At 44.6% G+C, this 18589-nt stretch overlaps 2 protein-coding genes across 2 annotated transcripts; one reads left to right on the top strand and one right to left on the bottom strand.

Moving 5' to 3' along the window:
* Positions 1 to 1403: 1403 nt before the first annotated feature.
* Positions 1404 to 6335, bottom strand: SPRTN (SprT-like N-terminal domain). Its single transcript, XM_061378842.1, has 5 exons — positions 6039 to 6335; positions 4467 to 4566; positions 3518 to 3646; positions 2510 to 2777; positions 1404 to 2215 (listed from the first exon to the last, which is right to left on the bottom strand). The coding sequence occupies exons 1-5, from the start codon at positions 6299 to 6301 to the stop codon at positions 1515 to 1517; spliced, it is 1461 nt and encodes a 486-aa protein (XP_061234826.1). The 5' UTR covers positions 6302 to 6335; the 3' UTR covers positions 1404 to 1514.
* Positions 6336 to 6557: 222 nt separating this feature from the next.
* EXOC8 (exocyst complex component 8) lies at positions 6558 to 12340 on the top strand. Its single transcript, XM_061378774.1, has 2 exons — positions 6558 to 8134; positions 8771 to 12340. Exons 1-2 carry the CDS (start codon positions 6617 to 6619, stop codon positions 9377 to 9379), a joined length of 2127 nt encoding a protein of 708 aa, XP_061234758.1. The 5' UTR covers positions 6558 to 6616; the 3' UTR covers positions 9380 to 12340.
* The last annotated feature ends 6249 nt before the right edge of the window (positions 12341 to 18589 follow it).

The following is an 18589-nucleotide window of genomic DNA, read 5'->3' as shown; positions in this document are numbered from 1 at the left end:
TTTATTTTCGCATTTCAAAAGGGAGCAGCAAGTAGCTGATTACATAAAGGCAAACATACATGCATCCAAGGCTAATATAGCCATTTAAAGTTGTAGCAACAATATATGAAACAGCATAATTAGTTTTTCCTTCTTTAACAGAAATATTTATTATCAGTTTTACAAGTAAGGAATCCAGATGTTAACTGTGGAACCAGTTAAATACTTTCAGTGCAGCAAAAGACTGTCAATGTCTCACAAAGTTTACGTAGAAAACACATCTGCTCAGCATTCATGACTTCTCATAGCACAATGGTTTGAGTACTCAACTGCCTGGCTCCTTGGATACTAACCACCAGGCTGGCTGGCTTCCAGAAGCAGCAAAATAAAGACTGTCAGCTGCTATCAATTTAACACCATTTTGACTTGTGAAACACTGGAAATTTAACTGAAAAATCATCTTTTAACAACATGGCCAGGAACAGCTTTTTTTCCGTACTGATACCAATATTCCTCACAACTTTTTACTTACTAGTGTGAAGATATGGGGATCAGTTACTCATGCTCATAATTCCTGTATCCTAACAAGTGAACAGTTTGTGCAGATGATCAGAAGCAGCGGATGGAAAATCTAGCTGGGATCCTGGACCAAACAGACACACTAAAGACTGAAGTTCATTAGCTTCCATGTGACCACTCTGACTTTTAATGGTGCAGCTAATGTTTAAACAACCTCAGAAAATAAGCTCCTCAAAATGCTTTTCCTTTAAATTGAGCCCTTAAGTATAGGGCCTTCCTGTCTACCAAGAACCTTGTGCTTGATTTCCTGGCACCTTCATTGCCCTTCTGGATCTTCTCTTTCCTGCTACAATCCACCCATTAAACCTAAATGGATGGTTTGTTATGTTTTTGATGCCTATGCCTCTCCCATCTTTGGCAAAATCCTTTGAGATTCTCACTCTCACCTATCTTTTAGAAAAGCTCACAGGTGAGATGACCACCTAAGAGTGTAACTGTGGCTTATGCAAAATAGTTTATGTTCTAAACGTACATGCCACTTAATGATACTGCAGCAAACAGAAGAATTCTTACCTAGTACAGGTAGTCAACTTTAAAAATGGCCACCCCTCCCTTAACTCCCTCCTTCCCCCTCCCCCAAGACAAAGGGGCTTTAAGAACAAACATAAACTAGCAGGATTAAAAATGTCTTAATCTTGAAAACTGCCTTGAAACTAGGGAATAGGGAGTTCAGCAAGTGTCCACCTCCCTGTGTATTACCAAGATTCTGCAGCAGGAACATTTGCACAAACATCCACCTGCTACAGCTTCAGAATTTGATTCCTTGGAAGACAAGCTGCACCTAGCTTCTCAGTCACCACTGATGTACAGCTCCACAAAACTTGTTCGCCATGCTGACAGTATAAATTCCAGTTCAGAACAGGCACATAGGGAAGTAACCACACCTTAAGCAAACCCTGAGGCAAAGCAGTTTTGAAGCAATGGCTTATCTTTTTGAGCCAGCTTTCTGAAAGGTTTTATGCAAGACAAGAATCAAGGTGTTCATTTATTTCAGACTCCAAAACCTCAGTCTGGCAAACAGGACAACTGACTTTTTTATCCTGCCTCACAGCATTGCTGGAACTTGCAGAGGATACTGGAGATTCAGCTTTGGTTTTTGAAGGTGTACTTATACTTGAAGTGACACCAGTACCACCTTTTTTAATGAAATAGTTTTCAAAGGCAGTTCTGTCTTCCATTTTTGGCCATTGCTGAAGTGTATTAGAACCTTCTGAGCTTTTTTTCTGACCTGCTGTTGTCTGCTCAAAACAAATTTGTTTTGGTGACCTGTTATAGAATGGCATAACCCTCTCGCCACTTGCAGGGCCTTGGTTTGATTTTTCTTCCATAACACGAGCAATTTTAACAGGTGATCCACTCACATTCTTGTAAGCTTTTGAATTAGCAACAGAGAGTTTAGGAAACTCACGCTTTGAAGCTAAGCTGATTTTCTCAGTGGCATCACCAGTATGCAGTGGGAAGAAGATGCCACTACGGGGTGATTTTTCAAATTTTATCTCATTTTTAGGGATTGGTATTGTCCTTACTGGGGAACGAAGCTGTGAACCAGATGTTTCATTCGTGCTTTTTTCTGAGAGTCCACTGTCTCCTCCCCCAAGCCGATATCCCTTTCCACTAAAGGGTACCAGATCTTGCATATCATGAGTTTTTGTCTTGCCTGCGATTTAAAAGAAAATAAGAATAGTGACTTTTTCATATATGTCATGGGCTCATCATTTTACATACTTCATAAAAAAAAACTGCTGCTTGAAAATAGTGCAGTAAACTAAACCTTTTGCAAACAGTTTAGTTGAGAAGGAGCCTAGACATGCACAAATAAAATGGGCCCCGTTCTTCGCTATGTAACAGTAGTATCTAAGCAGAGCTCATGTAGTGGCTGATCTGTACTTGTTCACAGAACTGTTTGGACAAAAACAGTTTGGAAAACAGGCAGAAAAATTACTTTAAATACCTTTCTTAGGTGACTCGGAATTTGGAAGTTTTTCTGCCCGAGTTTTCTCCTTGGATTTCTTAGAGAAGTTCTCTGGCTCCTTCACTTTTGTGAATGTACCTCCACATTTCTCTTGATGCTCAGCCCACCAGAAGTCTCGTGCAGAGGGTGCTCTATTCATCGAACGTTTCACATATCCAAAGTAAGGTTTCCTATTTTGGCAGGGGCCGTTGCATCGCCACCAGTGCTGGCGGTACAGATCCACCTCATCGTGAAAATCATGATAGATCTAGGTTTAAAAAAAACAAACCAAAACGAAACAGTCATTCAGAAAGTTCCTAATTTTACATCAACAGCTCTACAATATTCTTTAAAAATAAATTACCATTTCATTCCTTCCATTACTGCTGTGTTTTTTACATTACCAGTTCAAAGAGCTGAACCTGGGTAAAATTTGATCAACATGTAGACACCATTAAAACAAAGCTTAAAAGACAGGATGTGCAGGAATGTGTCCTGGTTATCTTGTCTGAACTGCAGTAGTCACTTTGAAAAATCTATCTACAATTTCACCCTACAAGGTGTACTCATTAGAATGCATTGCAAACAATGCCAGTACTGTATTCTTTCTCCAGCTACTATCTTAATGGATCTTGCCAGACATTTTCCATAGCATCAACCCACTTGCCTCTACTGATACAAATCTTAACTAAAACAGACTGTTCTTCTCCAAACATGGAGCTATTCTGTTTCTGATAGCATTCAGTCATTTCAGGTTTAAAGAAAAATACTCACAGAGGGCATACTTGAAAACCATGTGACTAACAACTTGCTACATCTTCCTCAACCTGTTCCCACCATCTTCCCCAATAAAATAACTATGGCACTGGCATACACTTGGGTGCAAGTTTGTGTTGGTACCAACTGTGGAGTGTCAAACAAGAACAAGTCTATTACTCATACCGCACCACATACACCAAGAAACCAAATCAGAAGAAACTGCTATTAAATTAAGTAGTTTACGCTTACTGTGACATTGGCTCCAGTCAACCGATTAATGCGACGCATGTGTTTGCAGAACTCTGGTCCATGTGATTCACGATCTTTGTCATTATTAGTAACAAAAAGCAGGGCATGGATCATTTCATGCAACAGTGTCTGAAACGATGGAAATCATTAGTTATTTACTGAAAAGCATTACATATAGTTTCAAAATTAAGCTGTAAGTATGCTACTCCTCTACATTTATCTCAGTACTGATCTTCTCTTCATGCATTCACATGTTTATTCTGGGGGGTAAAAACATGATACTTCTTCGACCTGTGAAATCAAATTACCTCTATTCCCATACCACCAAAACATTTTAGTACAATAAGTGACATTCCAAAAAGGAGAAATAATCCCCAAACTTAAGTCAGATCTTTGAAGAGATCATCCCCTCTGCAACCGAAAGAGACACTTCTGAGAAAGTTGAAACCCCACAGCATTTCTGTTCATTAAGCAAACATGGATGCTCAGCCAACTCAAAGCAGCAGCCCTGACAGAGCCACAAGAAGCAACACAATGTTTACAGTCATATGCTATACCCTTATTTTTAGCTGTTGGCCTTTTGAGCTAAAAGATGAAGCTACAGCCACTTTCCGATTGTGCTTTCAGTCCATGTTTGGTTTTAATATTAGGGAATAATTTATGAGTAAAAAATTTGGGGTTTGGGGTTGTTTTTTTTTTCAGTAAAATAAGCAAGTGGCCTTAGTCTCCCACTCAGAGTTGCCCATTTAGAAATGCAAAAAGGAAAGATGACCATGACACCGAAACATAAGCATCACAAGTGTAACAATAAAGACACCACTATTTTACAATCCATAGGTATATAAGTATATACAGTATATAATACATACTGTAAGAATCCTACTATAAAATATTGGGGGGGGACACACGATACATTTTACATGCAGGTTCATGAGCATTCTTCAAATACCTCAACAAGATCCTTCCTTGGTCTTAACTTGAGGAGTGGCTCACTTAGACGAATGGAACACATTCCACCTTTTCCTTCATATTTACACACCCCAGCACAGCTGAAAGAGATACAGAATATGAAAAGCTACTTGTTTCTGCAGTACATTAACTGAGAACTGGAGTTAAAATGCTGTCCTCTTCCAGCACATGCTAGGTAACTCTCAGAACATGAAAAATAACTTTTGGTTATTGAAAAACTCAAGAAAAAAATAAGAAAAAAATCCAAACCCACAAGTTCCTTAGAATAAGCTGTGACTGAACCAGCAAAAATGAAAGTGTAGTTTATTAGATATCTTGTAATCACTTTAATTCAAAGCTGAAGTAATCCTGAGGAGGTGGGGGGAAATCACAATGGATTGCTCCAAGATAACCTGTTTAGGAGACAGAGGACTGTTTTCATTAGAATTCCTCATGGAGTGAAATACATGAAACAGAGGCTGGAGATTCAAAGCAGCCAACACCAACTTAACTGCAGGTTGCTGCAATTTAACTCCTCATCCTCTCCCAGTGTTTGACTCTTACTGAACTTTCATGTATCATTACTTCTGCATGCTAACCCAGCAGAAAACATTTTTCTTTTTCTAATATTACCGATTTAGTGCTCTACCTGTTCAGTGTTCAAGTATTTTCAACTCTTTAAAGAGTGCTGCAACCAGCAGAGGACAAGAGGGGGCAGGACGCCAGCAATTGCATCAGCTGATCTGCTACAGAACTGCAACCTGCACGTCAAAGCTTTTTTTGTTTTCATCTCAGATTCCCTGTATATTCCCCTTCCTCATCTGTTCTAAGCTTTCTTAATATACTGTTACAATTTCATATTTACCTTTCTGCCATGCTATAAAATTATAATAGAAACTGAGAACAAGAAAAACAACAGCAATACAAATATGTTCTTTTACATTCTGACATACTGTTTAAGACCAAATTATTTATTCCACTTTAACATCTCTCCAGTTTGGCCTGCACCCCAGGGGAAGATATCTAGGGCTGCCAAGGATGACCAATGAAGGACAAAACAATGACAATGACCAACCTACATCCCAGGGTACAAACCACGTTAGAAAAGCAGGACATCGAAGTACCTGGGAGAGCAGCTGTGGCACTAGCACACCATGCCTATGAACCGACACTCAGGAGTAGAATATAAGAATAAACACCTGCTTTTCCTTCCTTCCCCCTCTCCCCCCCAACCCATAGCTATATATATATTAGAGAGAAATTCTTCATTGTGAGGGTGATGAGGCCCTGGCACGGGTTGCCAAAGAAGCCGTGGCTGCCCCATCCCTGGCCGGGTTAGACAGGGCTTAGAGCAACCTGGTCTAGTGGAAGGTGGCCCTGCCCGTGGAGAGTTGGAACTAGGTGAGCTTGAAAGTCGCTTCCAACACAAACCATTCTGTGATTCTATGACGAGATGAACTACTCCCTATTTGAAGAGCCACAAACTCTTCCAGCAGCTCTGACACAGCACCGGCAGCCTGCTGAGGCCCCATGGCAGCTTCCCCTGTCGTCCCCCCCCCCCCGGATAGCTTACAGGGTCATGCGCGGGCTCCACGACACGTCCACCGCGGCCAGGCGCCCCCAGAAGAGCGCCTCGTTGAACTGCACGAAGAGGCCGTGCACATCGGGGCTGGGATCCAGCAGCTCCCACGCCTCATCTACCACTGATAGCGGCCGGAGAGGAGAAAGGTCCCGCAAGGCCTCAGGAGACGGTGCTGGTGCTGCTGCTGCCGCCTCCTTGTCTTCCGCCTCCCACAGCTCCTGGAGCTGCAGCGCCAGCACGAAGTCCTCCTCCATCCCGCTCAAGGCAGCGGCGCCCCAACGGCCGGGCACCTAGACTGCGCCATCAGCCAGAGCCGCCTGGCGCGCATGCGCGTTACGCGACTAAAAGCTCCGCGCACCACCTTGCTCCGACCACGCATGTGCCTAACGCCGTTTGAGTCCCTGCGCTCACGGTCGCAGGGAGGGAAGCCGCGCATGCGCGTTGGGCCCCGCGCGGTTGTCGCAGGCGGTTTACGTCCTGCGGTGCGCAGGCGCAGTCGCGTTGCTCTGACGGCGGCGGTAGTGGGTGTGGGGCGGGTGCCGGCCAGCGGGGCTGCTGGAGGTGCGGCCATGGCGATGGCACTGTCGCTGGGCGAAGGTGGCGGGAGCCGGTTGCGGCGGCAGCTGGAGTCCGGGGGCTTCGTGGCGGCGGAGTACGTGAAGCAGCTGTCGCAGCAGTCGGACGGGGACCGGGACCTGCAGGAGCACCGGCAGCGCATCCAGGCGCTGAGCGAGGAGACGGCCCAGAGCCTGAAACGCAACGTGTACCAAAACTACCGGCAGTTCATCGAAACGGCGCGGGAGATCAGCTACCTGGAGAGCGAGATGTACCAGCTCAGCCACATCCTCACCGAGCAGAAGGGCATCATGGAGGCCGTCACCCAGGCCCTGCTTCTCCAGGCCGATCGCGACGATCCCGAGCTGGGCTCCCGCCGCGCCGCTGCCACCGACCCCTTCCTGCCCCTGTCGGCCAAGGAGGCAGCAGCCAACGAGGAGGGGCGGCAGCGGACTCTCACTACCCTCCTGGAGAAGGTGGAGGGCTACCGCGACCTCCTGCCCGAGAGCCCCAGCAAGTACCTGGTCTACAACGGCGACCTGGTGGAGTACGATGCCGACCACATGGCGCAGATCCAGCGGGTGCACGCCTTCCTCATGAATGACTGCCTGCTCGTGGCCACCGCGCTGCCCAACCGCCGCGGTGCCTACCGCTACGTTGCCCTCTACTCCCTCGATGGGCTGGCTGTGGTCAACGTCAAGGATAACCCTCCCATGAAGGATATGTTCAAGCTGCTCATGTTCCCCGAGAGCCGCATCTTCCAGGCTGAGAATGCCAAGATCAAGAAGGAGTGGCTGGAGGTGCTAGAGGAGACCAAACGCAACCGGGCCCTCAGTGAGAAGCAACGCCTGGAGCAGGAGGCCCTGCCCCGGCCTGCCCCAGCACCTCCTGAATCCACCAACCCCTTCGAGGAGGAGGAAGAGGAGGAAGAGCCCTCTGCTGAGGAGGAGGTCGTTGATCTGTCACTTGAATGGATCCAGGAGCTGCCTGAGGACCTGGACGTCTGCATTGCTCAGAGGGACTTCGAGGGGGCGGTGGACCTCTTGGATAAACTCAACGAGTACCTGCGGGACAAGCCTGTGAGCCAGCCCGTGAAGGAGCTGCGGGTCAAGGTGGATGAGCGGGTCCGGCAGCTTACAGACGTGCTGGTGTTCGAGCTGTCTCCAGACCGCTCTCTGCGGGGAGGGCCTCGAGCCACCCGCCGAGCTGTGTCCCAGCTCATTCGCTTGGGCCAGTCCACCAAGGCATGCGAGCTCTTCCTGAAGAACCGGGCGGCCGCGGTGCAGACCGCCATCCGGCAGCTGCGCATCGAGGGTGCCACATTGCTCTACATCCACAAGCTCTGCCATGTCTTCTTCACCAGCCTTCTGGAGACAGCAAGAGAGTTTGAGACGGATTTTGCTGGCAACAACGGCTGCTACTCGGCCTTCGTGGTCTGGGCCCGCTCTTCCATGAAGATGTTTGTAGATGCCTTCAGTAAGCAGGTCTTCGACAGTAAAGAGAGTTTGTCGACTGCGGCAGAGTGCGTCAAGGTAAGAGGGTCCAAAGAGGGTGCTGTGACATGGTAGCCAAAACGGAGGTTGTAAAGCTTGTAAATCTGCTTTTCTAACCCTAGCTTAGTTGCTGACTCTTGAAAGGGTCTGTGCAAAGGTTTCCCGAGTTGGAAAGTGAATATTCATTTGGGGTTGGTTTGGTTTTTTTATCAGTTTAACAGAGGAAAGGATTAAGATGAAAATGCACAGCCAGAAAAACCCTGTCTTTATCAGAAATACAGTATGTATCTGTTCTTAGTTTGCCTTTAACCAGTAGGAGATCCTAAAATTTATATAAGCTACATTTGAGTGATGAGTATTTGAAGACTTTTTTTGTCTATTTTCCAGGCCTGTCCTGGACTACATTCCCATAGTTTTTTGCAAGACTAATTTATTTCAGCTTCTAATGGGGGGGGGGGGGAGGAGTAGAAGGGTTGGGGGAGTTCATAATGTAATTCTCAGAGTTTTTTTGATAGGCAGGGTTTATCTTTCCGTTATTTCTCATTAATAAGAAATTTCTTGAAGCAGGAGAAATAAGTATAACTAAGACTTCTCTGTTTTCTGAGAATTTGGTAAATAAGATGTAAAGGGGGCCTACATACTAGTAACACCCTTTGCTTTTCGTTACTCCCCAAGGTAGCTAAGGAGCACTGCAAGCAGCTTAGTGAGATTGGACTGGACCTCACCTTCATCATTCACGCTCTTCTGGTAAAGGATATCAAAGGTGCGTTACAGAGCTACAAGGATATCATCATCGAGGCCACCAAGCACCGCAACTCTGAGGAGATGTGGAGAAGGATGAACCTAATGACTCCAGAGGCACTGGGGAAACTCAGGGAGGAGATGAGGAGCTGTGGGGTGGGCAATTTTGACCAGTACACGGGTGATGACTGCTGGGTCAACCTGAGCTATACTGTAGTAGCTTTCACTAAGCAGACTATGGCCTTCTTGGAGGAAGCGTTAAAGCTTTACTTCCCAGAGCTGCATATGGTCCTTTTGGAGAGTCTGGTAGAAATCATCCTGGTTGCTGTCCAGCATGTTGATTACAGTTTACGTTGTGAACAGGATCCGGAGAAAAAAGCGTTCATTAGGCAAAATGCATCCTTCCTGTATGAAACTGTCCTTCCTGTTGTGGAAAAAAGATTTGAGGAAGGGGTTGGAAAGCCGGCCAAGCAGCTACAGGATCTGAGAAACGCTTCAAGGTTGATGCGTGTAAATCCGGAAAGTACCACCTCTGTGGTGTGAAGTGACCTAACTGTTCTTATGAACAGCCTGAAAGCACTTGCTGGAAATGTTGTACATTGGATACGTGAACTAAATGGCTTTTCTGAGTCCCTGCAAAATGCAGAAGTCCAACTGCTGCATTCCAGAAGCTGAAGACTTAACAAAGCCTGAGAGGTTGCAACGCTTTACTTGGTGGATGGGAATTAGGGGAGTGAAAAGTAAGGTTGAGGTCCCATGTCCTTGGACAGCATATCCTGTAAGAATGGTTTGTGTAGTGTTTGTGACTTGAGAAACACTGCAGTATACAATTTTTGGCCGAGTGTTTGTGAAAGTCTTAAATATATGTACACCACATGGCAGGAAAAGATCACTTATCACATCACTGTAGGAATTCTTTTTTAAGACAGGGTTCTGGCAGGAGGGGAAGTTCTGAAAGGTTCCCAGGGCGTGAGACACATCCACCATCCAGATGTGACTCAGCACTGCAGATAAACAACATGAATTTGCACAGTCTGATTTGTTTGGTGGCAATGCAAGCTCTTCAGTTTTTTCCAACATTCAGATTCTTTTCATTCATTTCAGAGGCAGATCTAAATTAAAAATATGGGGGGGGGGGTTTAAGGTTTTTGTGTTTGGATGAAGGGGCTGCTTCTATTTAATAAGCTTGCATGTCAGCTTAAACTGCAGGTCTCAGAAAACAAACCTGCTGTCAGGAACGTTTGTTCCCCTCAGAGAAAACGTGAGAATAACTTTTTTCCTTCCCCTTTGTGTTCCCCTTCCTTGTTTTTTTGTGGACTTAATTGGGGTCAAGTCAGTTTGATTAAGTGTGCACTCTTGCTTGAGGTGCTGTCATAAGTGCATGACAGGCCATTGCCTACTGGTAGAAGCCACAGTGAAGAGGTGTAAATGCTCTTGAGATGTGGAGGGCAGGGAGAAGGTCTGAAGGTACCGTTTCATTTGTGAGAAACAGCATGCTAGTTCTGCTGTATGGAGGCAGCACAGGATGAAGAGAGTGAGTGTGAGGCTTTTTGTAAAGGGTGTGATCTGCAGAATGCACACTCTGTCCCTCCTGCAAATATTAGCATTGTTTTTCTGTAATACAGCAATAACCTAGAAGCACTGTCTTTTTCTGCAGAAAGCCCAAGGACTGTGTTTGGTTGGGAGCACTAATGTAGATGGGGGAAGTTTATGCAAATGCTGATGTTTGGATTGAATGGTGATGGCTGTCTCATTCAGTGTATGTCTCTGCAAATAAAATAAGCCAAGTCTTGTATAAAGGTTGGCTTTAGAAAGCTGTCAGCATCATGTTCTGAGCTATGTAAACTTCTTCCCCTTTAGTAAAGACTTTCTTAGCTATGAGAAAACCATGTTGCAGCTAAGTAACCTTGTATTAGGCTCTAAGTAAGTGTTCTTTACTGGAATCATTGAGTATCCTATTCCTGTTATGCTTTTGGATGAAAGATTTTGCAATTTGTATCAGTGTAATGAATGCCTCGTGACTGCCAGAACAAACAAGGTATTGCTAGTAAAACATTCTGTGTAACTGCTCATAGTGGAGCTACTCTCCTCCCTATTTTCATGGTGCTAGTTCCTTGCACTTTTTACTTTAGTGGCTAGTTTTCATTCTGTTGCTCTTTGAATGCCTTTTGAACTGTCAGGTTTTGCCGAGCGTACTACTGTCTCTGCTCACTTCCTTTCCACTGTTTGTGCTTTTTGCTAGCATATCCTGGGAGAAAAATGGTTTTAAAGGGTAACTTATTGCTCTTGCTAAAGCTGATTGAAAACCACTGAAATAGCTATAGTTTTATTTTAAGGGACTGAGACAGTGAGAGTTAGAACTTGTGTGAACATGTTATGTACACGAGAGAGCCACACAGGTGTTTTTTCACTAATGAACTGGTTTTGATACCAGATCCTAAGGAAGTATATCAAAGTAATATATTATTTATCATTTGCTTGAAGTGGGCAGAGGTAACAGCCTTACTTAATCTGAGAAATACTTCCAAGTGGATTTTAAGCGAGAGCTCTACATGATGATGGCTATTTTGGAAGAGAGGGAGAAGCAAGGGCTTTTTTCTCTGAGGACAGATATATTTTATTGTTTTCTTTACAGCAGAAGAAAGCAGAATTAATACAGATGAGTTGTTTTGGTTCTGTGTTGGGTTTTTTCCTGTGAAAGAGAAAGGTAAGCTGTGGAACTGCTGCTCAAGACTGATTATTGTAATGCTTGAGAATTTTGTGTAAGAAGCTGAATTATAGTTTCATGATTCCCAGTTCTGGAGTAAGATTGAATAGGAGAAGAGCCCTGTTCATGCATCCATTGCAAGCTGGTGTAGCACATCTTGTCCTCCTCAGAGGATGAAAAGTAGAATGTAATTCTGCCATGTGTTCTGTTATGCCTCAGTCACCGCTCCCATTATCAATCTATTTACAGCACGCAGGACCTACTGATTTTGTCTCTGCCATCATCCATGGATCAGTGGGCTTACGTGGATGTTGGTTTTAATGGATCAGGGAATCTGGAATTTCCTCTGGGTGATCAAATATCATGTTCGTGTGCCTGGCACAATCCAAATATGCGTGTGGATTTGTATAAACCGCTGTAGGTAGCATTGATACTTTGTAACTTGTGAATCAATTCAAATTGTAATAAAATCAGGAACTTAAGGAAAATGGTGTGCAATTAAATTAAATGCTTTGTATGTTAATTCAATTAACAAAAAGATTAACGTATGCAGAGAATCATGGTTTAATAAATTTCAGATTTGAAGACAGTAATTTGAAATGGCACTTTTCCTGAGCAATACACTTGTCTAGTGTTGGTCAAGGTGTGATTTGCAGTGACTACTGAATAACATGATAGCAATTTTGTTGATTTGGGGAAGAACTAGTCTTTTTGTTTTGTTTTGACAATTGCATATAAAATCTGGTTTCTTTTAGCTGCTGTGAGAAAATTGTGATGTGTAAAATGAAGATTTTTTTTTTATTATTATTCAGATGAATTTATGTATTAGAATTTAATGCAATAACTTTTCTGAACAGGGAGGACCATGTATTAAAACTTTTGGACATACAACACTAGTGGTGAATTTCTGTTTTTATTACATCATCATCAGGAGGAGGATGTTGATTCAGAGTAATGAATTTCCAGTGGAGAGCTTCAGGTCAGTGGTTTGCGAGGGAGATGTAAGAGGCAGCCGGGTGGTGAAAGCCAAGTGATATCACTTCAGTTACATTCTTACAAAGTCAGTGTGTCCAGGGCAGTGTCATGCTATGGAATTTGTTACCTTTCAGAGATGATTTTGTCATCGCAGTCCGTTCGCTCTTAACTTGAATGCTACCTGTGCAGTGCAGCCTTTCTCCTCGCTAGGTGGAGTTCTGTCTGGTGAAACTTCGCTCCGCCAAGGACAGGCCCAGCCATTAAAGCTCTACTGTGTCACAGCGTGGCTTGGGATGTTTTGTAACACACTGGGGAATGAAGATGCTGCAATGAACTTTTTGGATATTAGGGTCAACTTTTTTTCCCTTCCTTGGTAGTGCTTTTCTTCTGCATTTTCTGATTTTTGTGCTGTTCATTTCTTAATTCTTCATGTTTTCTATACCACTGGCAGGCATCCTGCAGAGGATCTTACCTTTCTACTTCTTCTAAAGGTATGTACCAACATGTGACATTTGGTCTGCCTGAAACATGCTTTGCTAGACTGCAAGCTCCTACAGCTTCAGCTATCTTGTGTAAGATGCTCAGCTTTATGACTTCTCAAAGTCAAGCTTGTGTGACCTCTTGTTATTTTTACTTCAGCACTGAACTGAAATTCCAACAAGAGCTCATGCTCACAATACAGCTTTGCACTCCAGCATGATAATGCAGAAGATCCCTACCATCAATCTCCATAACTTACTCTTCACATTCCCTTTGCTGCACAACTCCTATGTTTTAACTGGGTTACCTTTTACATAAAAATAGTAGTTCTGCAAACTCTCACTGTGTTTTCCCTGAAGAAAATCAAACCCAGAATAGGGCATATCTGTCAAGGAGCTTTGTGAACATATCCTGTAGGCACATTTCTTTCCTCAGTGGTTTGAGAGTTGTGAAGTACATTTAATCCCTGCAAACCCTGAAAGGTAGTAGGGAGAGAAACACCTCAAACTGTGGTGAAAATAGATTTATGCCCTTGATAATTACAAGGGATGCTTGTAATTATCAGTCAGAATTTGATTGAGCCACCTCGGACACAGAGTAGTAATGTCTTGAGTATTTAGGAAATCTTGCTACTACAATCTTAGTGGCCTCAGCATGCCCCGTAATGCAGTCCTCAGCTTCAGGGTTACAGGTGGAACTAGATTCTCTGCTACAGATGTTCTCTGTTTAACAGCAGAGAGAAAGTATAAGCAAGCAGCCTGTGCTGACCACTGAGTAGTGTTCCCCTTTCAGGTGACTGATCAGGACAGCTTTAGGGCAATTTTAGATCACTCTTATGTGTCACTCTATCCTCTATTGCTCCGCATGCAGTAGCTGCGTTCCTTTCAATGGCCTGAGGATCCTACTTCCCACCCAAGTGGGAGATGATCTGGGAGGATGGAGAGAATCTGCTACCCAGATTTCTTGAAGGGGGATGTGATGGCACATGATTGCCAGTGGGGGTCCCACAAGAACTCTGCATCAGCAAGCATCACCTCTGCACAGGGAAAACGGGCTGCTCTGTATGCAAGCAGATACGGTTGTATTCAGTTTGTTCTCATAGACCAGTACAAGAGCTAAAAGCAGGTATGGAAGCTGAGATATTTATCTCTTCATGTCATGGCAGGATCTGGACTCTGAGGTTTTAGATTACCCAAAATATAATTTGGCCCTGCAGTTGCCAGGAATCTTGTTCAGATGTGCTAATATGTTGGCATATGATTATTGAATGTGTTGCGCTAGGGGGGTGGACCAGGCAGAAAAGCAGGTAGCATTAACTTCATTGCTGCTAGGGAAGTCCTTGATGATTTCAAGTTAGTTATAAATAAGAGCCATGCAGCTCTTCAGCGAGTTCTGCCAACACACGCAGTTCTTTGTCCTCCCACAAAGCTGAGCCAGTCAAAGTCTAAATGCTCATGAAGGTGTGAGAAAATTAGCCAAATCCTTTGCAGCGCAGAGCATGACTTGGGCAAAATTGGGGTCTGAATTTCACATACCCCTAAGCTGACTGTGGAAAAACTTTTCCTCAAACACTTCCACACGTAAAGTTCTCTGGGCTTTGAGTCATTCCTACTGTTTCTAAAATCGCAGTTCACAGACAACTGTCTGTGCCAGTCAGATTTGTTAAGACTAATGTGTTCTGGGTTTGTTTTAATTACAGCTTCACAGCACTGCTGCAGTCTGGGATTCCTGTTGTTATGTTCATTCTCAGTTCACTGGACTCAGTTTTCACAATAGGAAGGGGCCCAGCTCCTGCAGGATGGGGTTGTCAGAAGAATACATGAAGCTCTGCAGAGAATCCTTCCTTCCTCAGGATTCAGTGAAGTTTTCTCTCAAAATGTGGGTCTCTGATAAGCAGCTCCTGTTCTGCTTTTCTTCCTCCCTCACTAACAATTGGCAGGATTGTTTGTTTTCCCACTTTGCAGTGTAACTTCTCCAGCAGAGGTGCCAGATTGGCTTTGTGGAGGAAGGAAGCCAAACTGCATGCTAAATTACAGTCTGTGCATCTGTCTTAATGTAATTCAGTCCATATAGCTCCCTGCCTGTTCTTGCTAATGACAATGTGCATGGGGAGGTGGGTGATCAGGAGGTTTGCAAGGAAAGATTGGTAGTCTTGGTCCCTCCAGCTTCCATCCAGTGAGGTACTTAAGCACACACTGAAGAGCATAATACTGAATTTGAGAGGCCCACTCCTACACGTAGAGCTAATAAGGTGTTGAAGTGCTTTTCATGCATGGATCAGAAATAGATTTCATAAAGCCAAATGGCAAAGAAGCTATAGGGGGGCAATACTGGAGCAACAGCAGCACATGATCGAACAAAGTGTGCATCTCTGTGACACCTCAACTCTAGTGACAAACTGCGGTGCCTAACAAAACCCTCTCCTTCTTCAGTGGGTGCAGTAGGCTTCATGAATCGTCAGTGTTGCAGCTTTCAGGAGGCAGCAATAATAGTGTTGGACATGCTAAAATGAAGTTGCTTCATCTGACCTGGTGTGGTATGTGGCACCACATCAGGGTGGAGGAAATGCCCTCTAGAAAACTGTGACACTTAAGGAAGGGTGCACAGCAAGGCTGGACCAGCTGCTGTTCTTCAATGTGGCTCCACCTGAGCCTGACCCCAGTGCTGGCTGGCACAAAGAGCAGCAGCCTCTTCCCACAACCCATCCTTCCTTGTTTTACTCAAACCCAGAGCCTCCCATTGTGAGCTCTCCCCTCCTGCTGTCTGCCTGGCATGAAACAGGTCTCCTCCCTCCCAGTGGGATTAAACCCCATCATGTTTGCTTGGTGACAATTGATGTACACAGTAGGCAGAAGGCCCCTGCGCTGCTCCCTGACATCTTTGCACCAAATAGCCCCTCTCCTGGTGTGCCTGTAATCAGTCACCATTTTTTGTTTTCCCCTGAAATTTATTACCATTTAAATAGCATTCCAGCCTGAGACGTCCTGTGGGGTTTCTGGCTCTGCTCCCTCATGCTCTGTGAAATTAATTCCATTAAGATCATGTCCTCACAGGAAAACAGTGCAGGTTCAACTAAACTGGTTTAGAAACTGTTTTAAACGCACACAAGACCTCCTGTGCCCCTTTAGTTGTGAGTGGAGCACTTTCTATGTACTTGGCTTGGGCGATAATACGCTTAGACAGGAAAAGTGTTTATTCCCAACCAAAATTACAGCACCAAAGCTTGCTGTCTGGGCCAATGTTTTTGACTACCGTGGGCAAATTCCATATAGAACTCAGTGTGTGCTTTAGGCCTTGAAAATGTAAAGGCCAGGCTGCAAATGCCTTTAATCAGGAAGCAATTAATTGCACAAATTTCCTCCTCGCAGCCAGTGTAACACTCAAGTAGGTAATACTCCCTGTGAGGCAATGGCTCATGCCTGTACACTACTTTCATTACTGTATAGCTCTGTTAATTAGTTCCTGTTGGATGGTAGGCCAGGTTGCTACAGGGGTTCAGATAAAAGGTTAAGAGGCAACCAGTTAAGACAACCTAAAGATAGCTTTAAGATTAAAAATAAACGGTTTGGTTTTTTCTTTAATTGTTATTACTATTATTTCTGAAGAAATCTCACAAGCAGGATCCATGTTTTTGCTGGAAGTCAGGACCAGGTTTGCAGGGGTTGTTCCAGTACTTTGATGTCAACCACACTAGATTGGAGCTTCCTCCAGACTACCCTGGTGCTCACCCAAAACCAGTACCGGTAGGAAACTCCTAGTTTGTCTCTTTTGCACCCACCTTCACGCAAAGGATCACAGTCCTGGTTGTCCCTCCAAAACCATGCTCAGCGTCACGTAGAGAGAGGTGGATGGGTACCAGTGCAGGGAGAGCTGGGGGGTGTTCAGCACTCATAGACAATCCCTGGGGTAGTGCATACCCAATGTGTCACAGAACAGGAGGGTAAGGCTTCGGCTACCTCTCTGCCCCAAATTCACATCAGGGCCATTTCCCCCACTGCTATCACCCATTACTCGCCAACCTTGCTTGCCTTTTCAAACACAAGCCACGCATCCTTCCTGTCCTACGTGCTGGCCAGAAACGTCAAAGTCCCTCTTAAAGCTATTATTGTAATTTCCTAGCAGAAACCTTCCTCTCTGCACATACAAGTCTTCATGTTTGACTATTATAATTGTATTTTCAAAGTTATAAATAACACATTAGCCTGGTTTATGTGTTCATGCAAGTCAAGCTATAAACTGGCAGATGAATGAAATTAACTGTCTCCAGAATTCACATTCCTGTCACTTATTCAATTATTTGATCAACATAACTGCTCAGAACAAGAGCTAATTGGAAAATGACACACATTTACCCTCTCTATAGAGCAGAGGCTTATCAGGTATTTTACTCCAGGTACTTTCATTATTCTAATATTCTGGAAGAAACAAGGTTTTTAAACAAGCCAGGCCCAAACACACAAAGCTGGTTTCATAGCCAGATGCTTTCCTGCCCTTAAAATAGCTCCAGTATTTTGTGGTGCAAAGGTTTGAGCACGTCGGTATTGCAGTGCACACAAGGAAGTACCTTGGCACACATGTACAGGAGCCACAAGCCAAGCTTTCCTCCAGGAGTCTACAGCACTAAATGTGTCCTTGCTTCTGTGTATCTTTACTGATGCATCCATGCTGGTGCTGCAGCTATATGTGTTTGGGTCTGCCTAGGACTGGCTCCAGTCCCTGGGAACTGATACAGAGGATATCAATCAGCAAAACAGCCACTCAGGAGTAGGAAAGGCAGAAAGCGATTTTATTGTTGTCGATGTGGAAAAGACTGTAATGTGCACCTTGCCAGCTCAAACCCTGCATCGAGGTCACAGTTCGAAGCACCGATACCTTTGGAATGATTGGGTTTTGTCCCTCGCCTTGCTCAGATGCTCTGGTTAACATCACAAGCCTGGATACACACATCCACACATCTGTGCACTTGGTTATTGAATGAAAATCTAAGAAGTGCCAGAGCAGAGGGGTGGAGATTAAAAGGATCAGGAGGTAGGAGATTCAAACCCTAAATCGGTCCTTGTTTCCATTATTAGCTCTACCATTGTTTGGGGTTAAAATATTCAATTTGTTTAAGTAAGAGACAAGCAAGCACTCTTCCCGGCTGCATGGAGGGGGAGGAAGCCCATCTATCAACGCCAACAGTTTGCAACCTATTGTCTGCAGGCCCCGAGGGGATCTGTGGGTTATCTGTAGGGGAAAGGGAGCTAAAAAAAATAAACCCTGTTGTCTATTGCCTTAAATTCATGGCAGATGGCCTGCGGCTCCGCTGGAGGATACCGGGGTCTGCAAATTGAAGTCGGGTAAAACCCGGTGTGTTTTTCCTCCAGGTGTTTGTGAGCAGCTCAAGCACCAGGCTTCCTTGCTTGAAAAGACTCAAAGTGTTCCATGGAGCATGTGAGAAACACACTGCACTGGATCTTGTCCCCGGAGTTCTAGCTGTACTGCTAACACTGCACAAGTGGAAACACACTGTACTGCATGCACCGTCTTAGGGGCTGGTACTGTCTATGCTTGAGAAGGAGTTAACCAGGTAAGTGGTTATTCAGTTCATC

This window comes from Neopsephotus bourkii, unplaced genomic scaffold (genome assembly GCF_033783945.1).
Source record: "Neopsephotus bourkii isolate Nb327-2 ecotype Australia unplaced genomic scaffold, CSIRO-AGI_Nbou_v1 NB_1767, whole genome shotgun sequence".
NCBI classification, from domain to species: Eukaryota; Metazoa; Chordata; class Aves; order Psittaciformes; family Psittacidae; genus Neopsephotus; species Neopsephotus bourkii.
This window is presented reverse-complemented; position numbering and strand designations above follow the sequence as displayed.

Excerpts from the sequence above, each read along its gene's own strand:
- SPRTN (XM_061378842.1), bottom strand. The coding sequence starts at position 6,301 with ATGGAGGAGGACTTCGTGCTGGCGCTGCAGCTCCAGGAGCTGTGGGAG. Across the intron at positions 4,567-6,038 it reads TGGAGCCCGCGCATGACCCT|CTGTGCTGGGGTGTGTAAAT; the intron begins GTAAGCTATCCG and ends TATCTCTTTCAG. Across the intron at positions 2,216-2,509 it reads TTCCGAGTCACCTAAGAAAG|GCAAGACAAAAACTCATGAT; the intron begins GTATTTAAAGTA and ends TTTAAATCGCAG.
- EXOC8 (XM_061378774.1), top strand. The coding sequence starts at position 6,617 with ATGGCGATGGCACTGTCGCTGGGCGAAGGTGGCGGGAGCCGGTTGCGG. Across the intron at positions 8,135-8,770 it reads CTGCGGCAGAGTGCGTCAAG|GTAGCTAAGGAGCACTGCAA; the intron begins GTAAGAGGGTCC and ends TTACTCCCCAAG.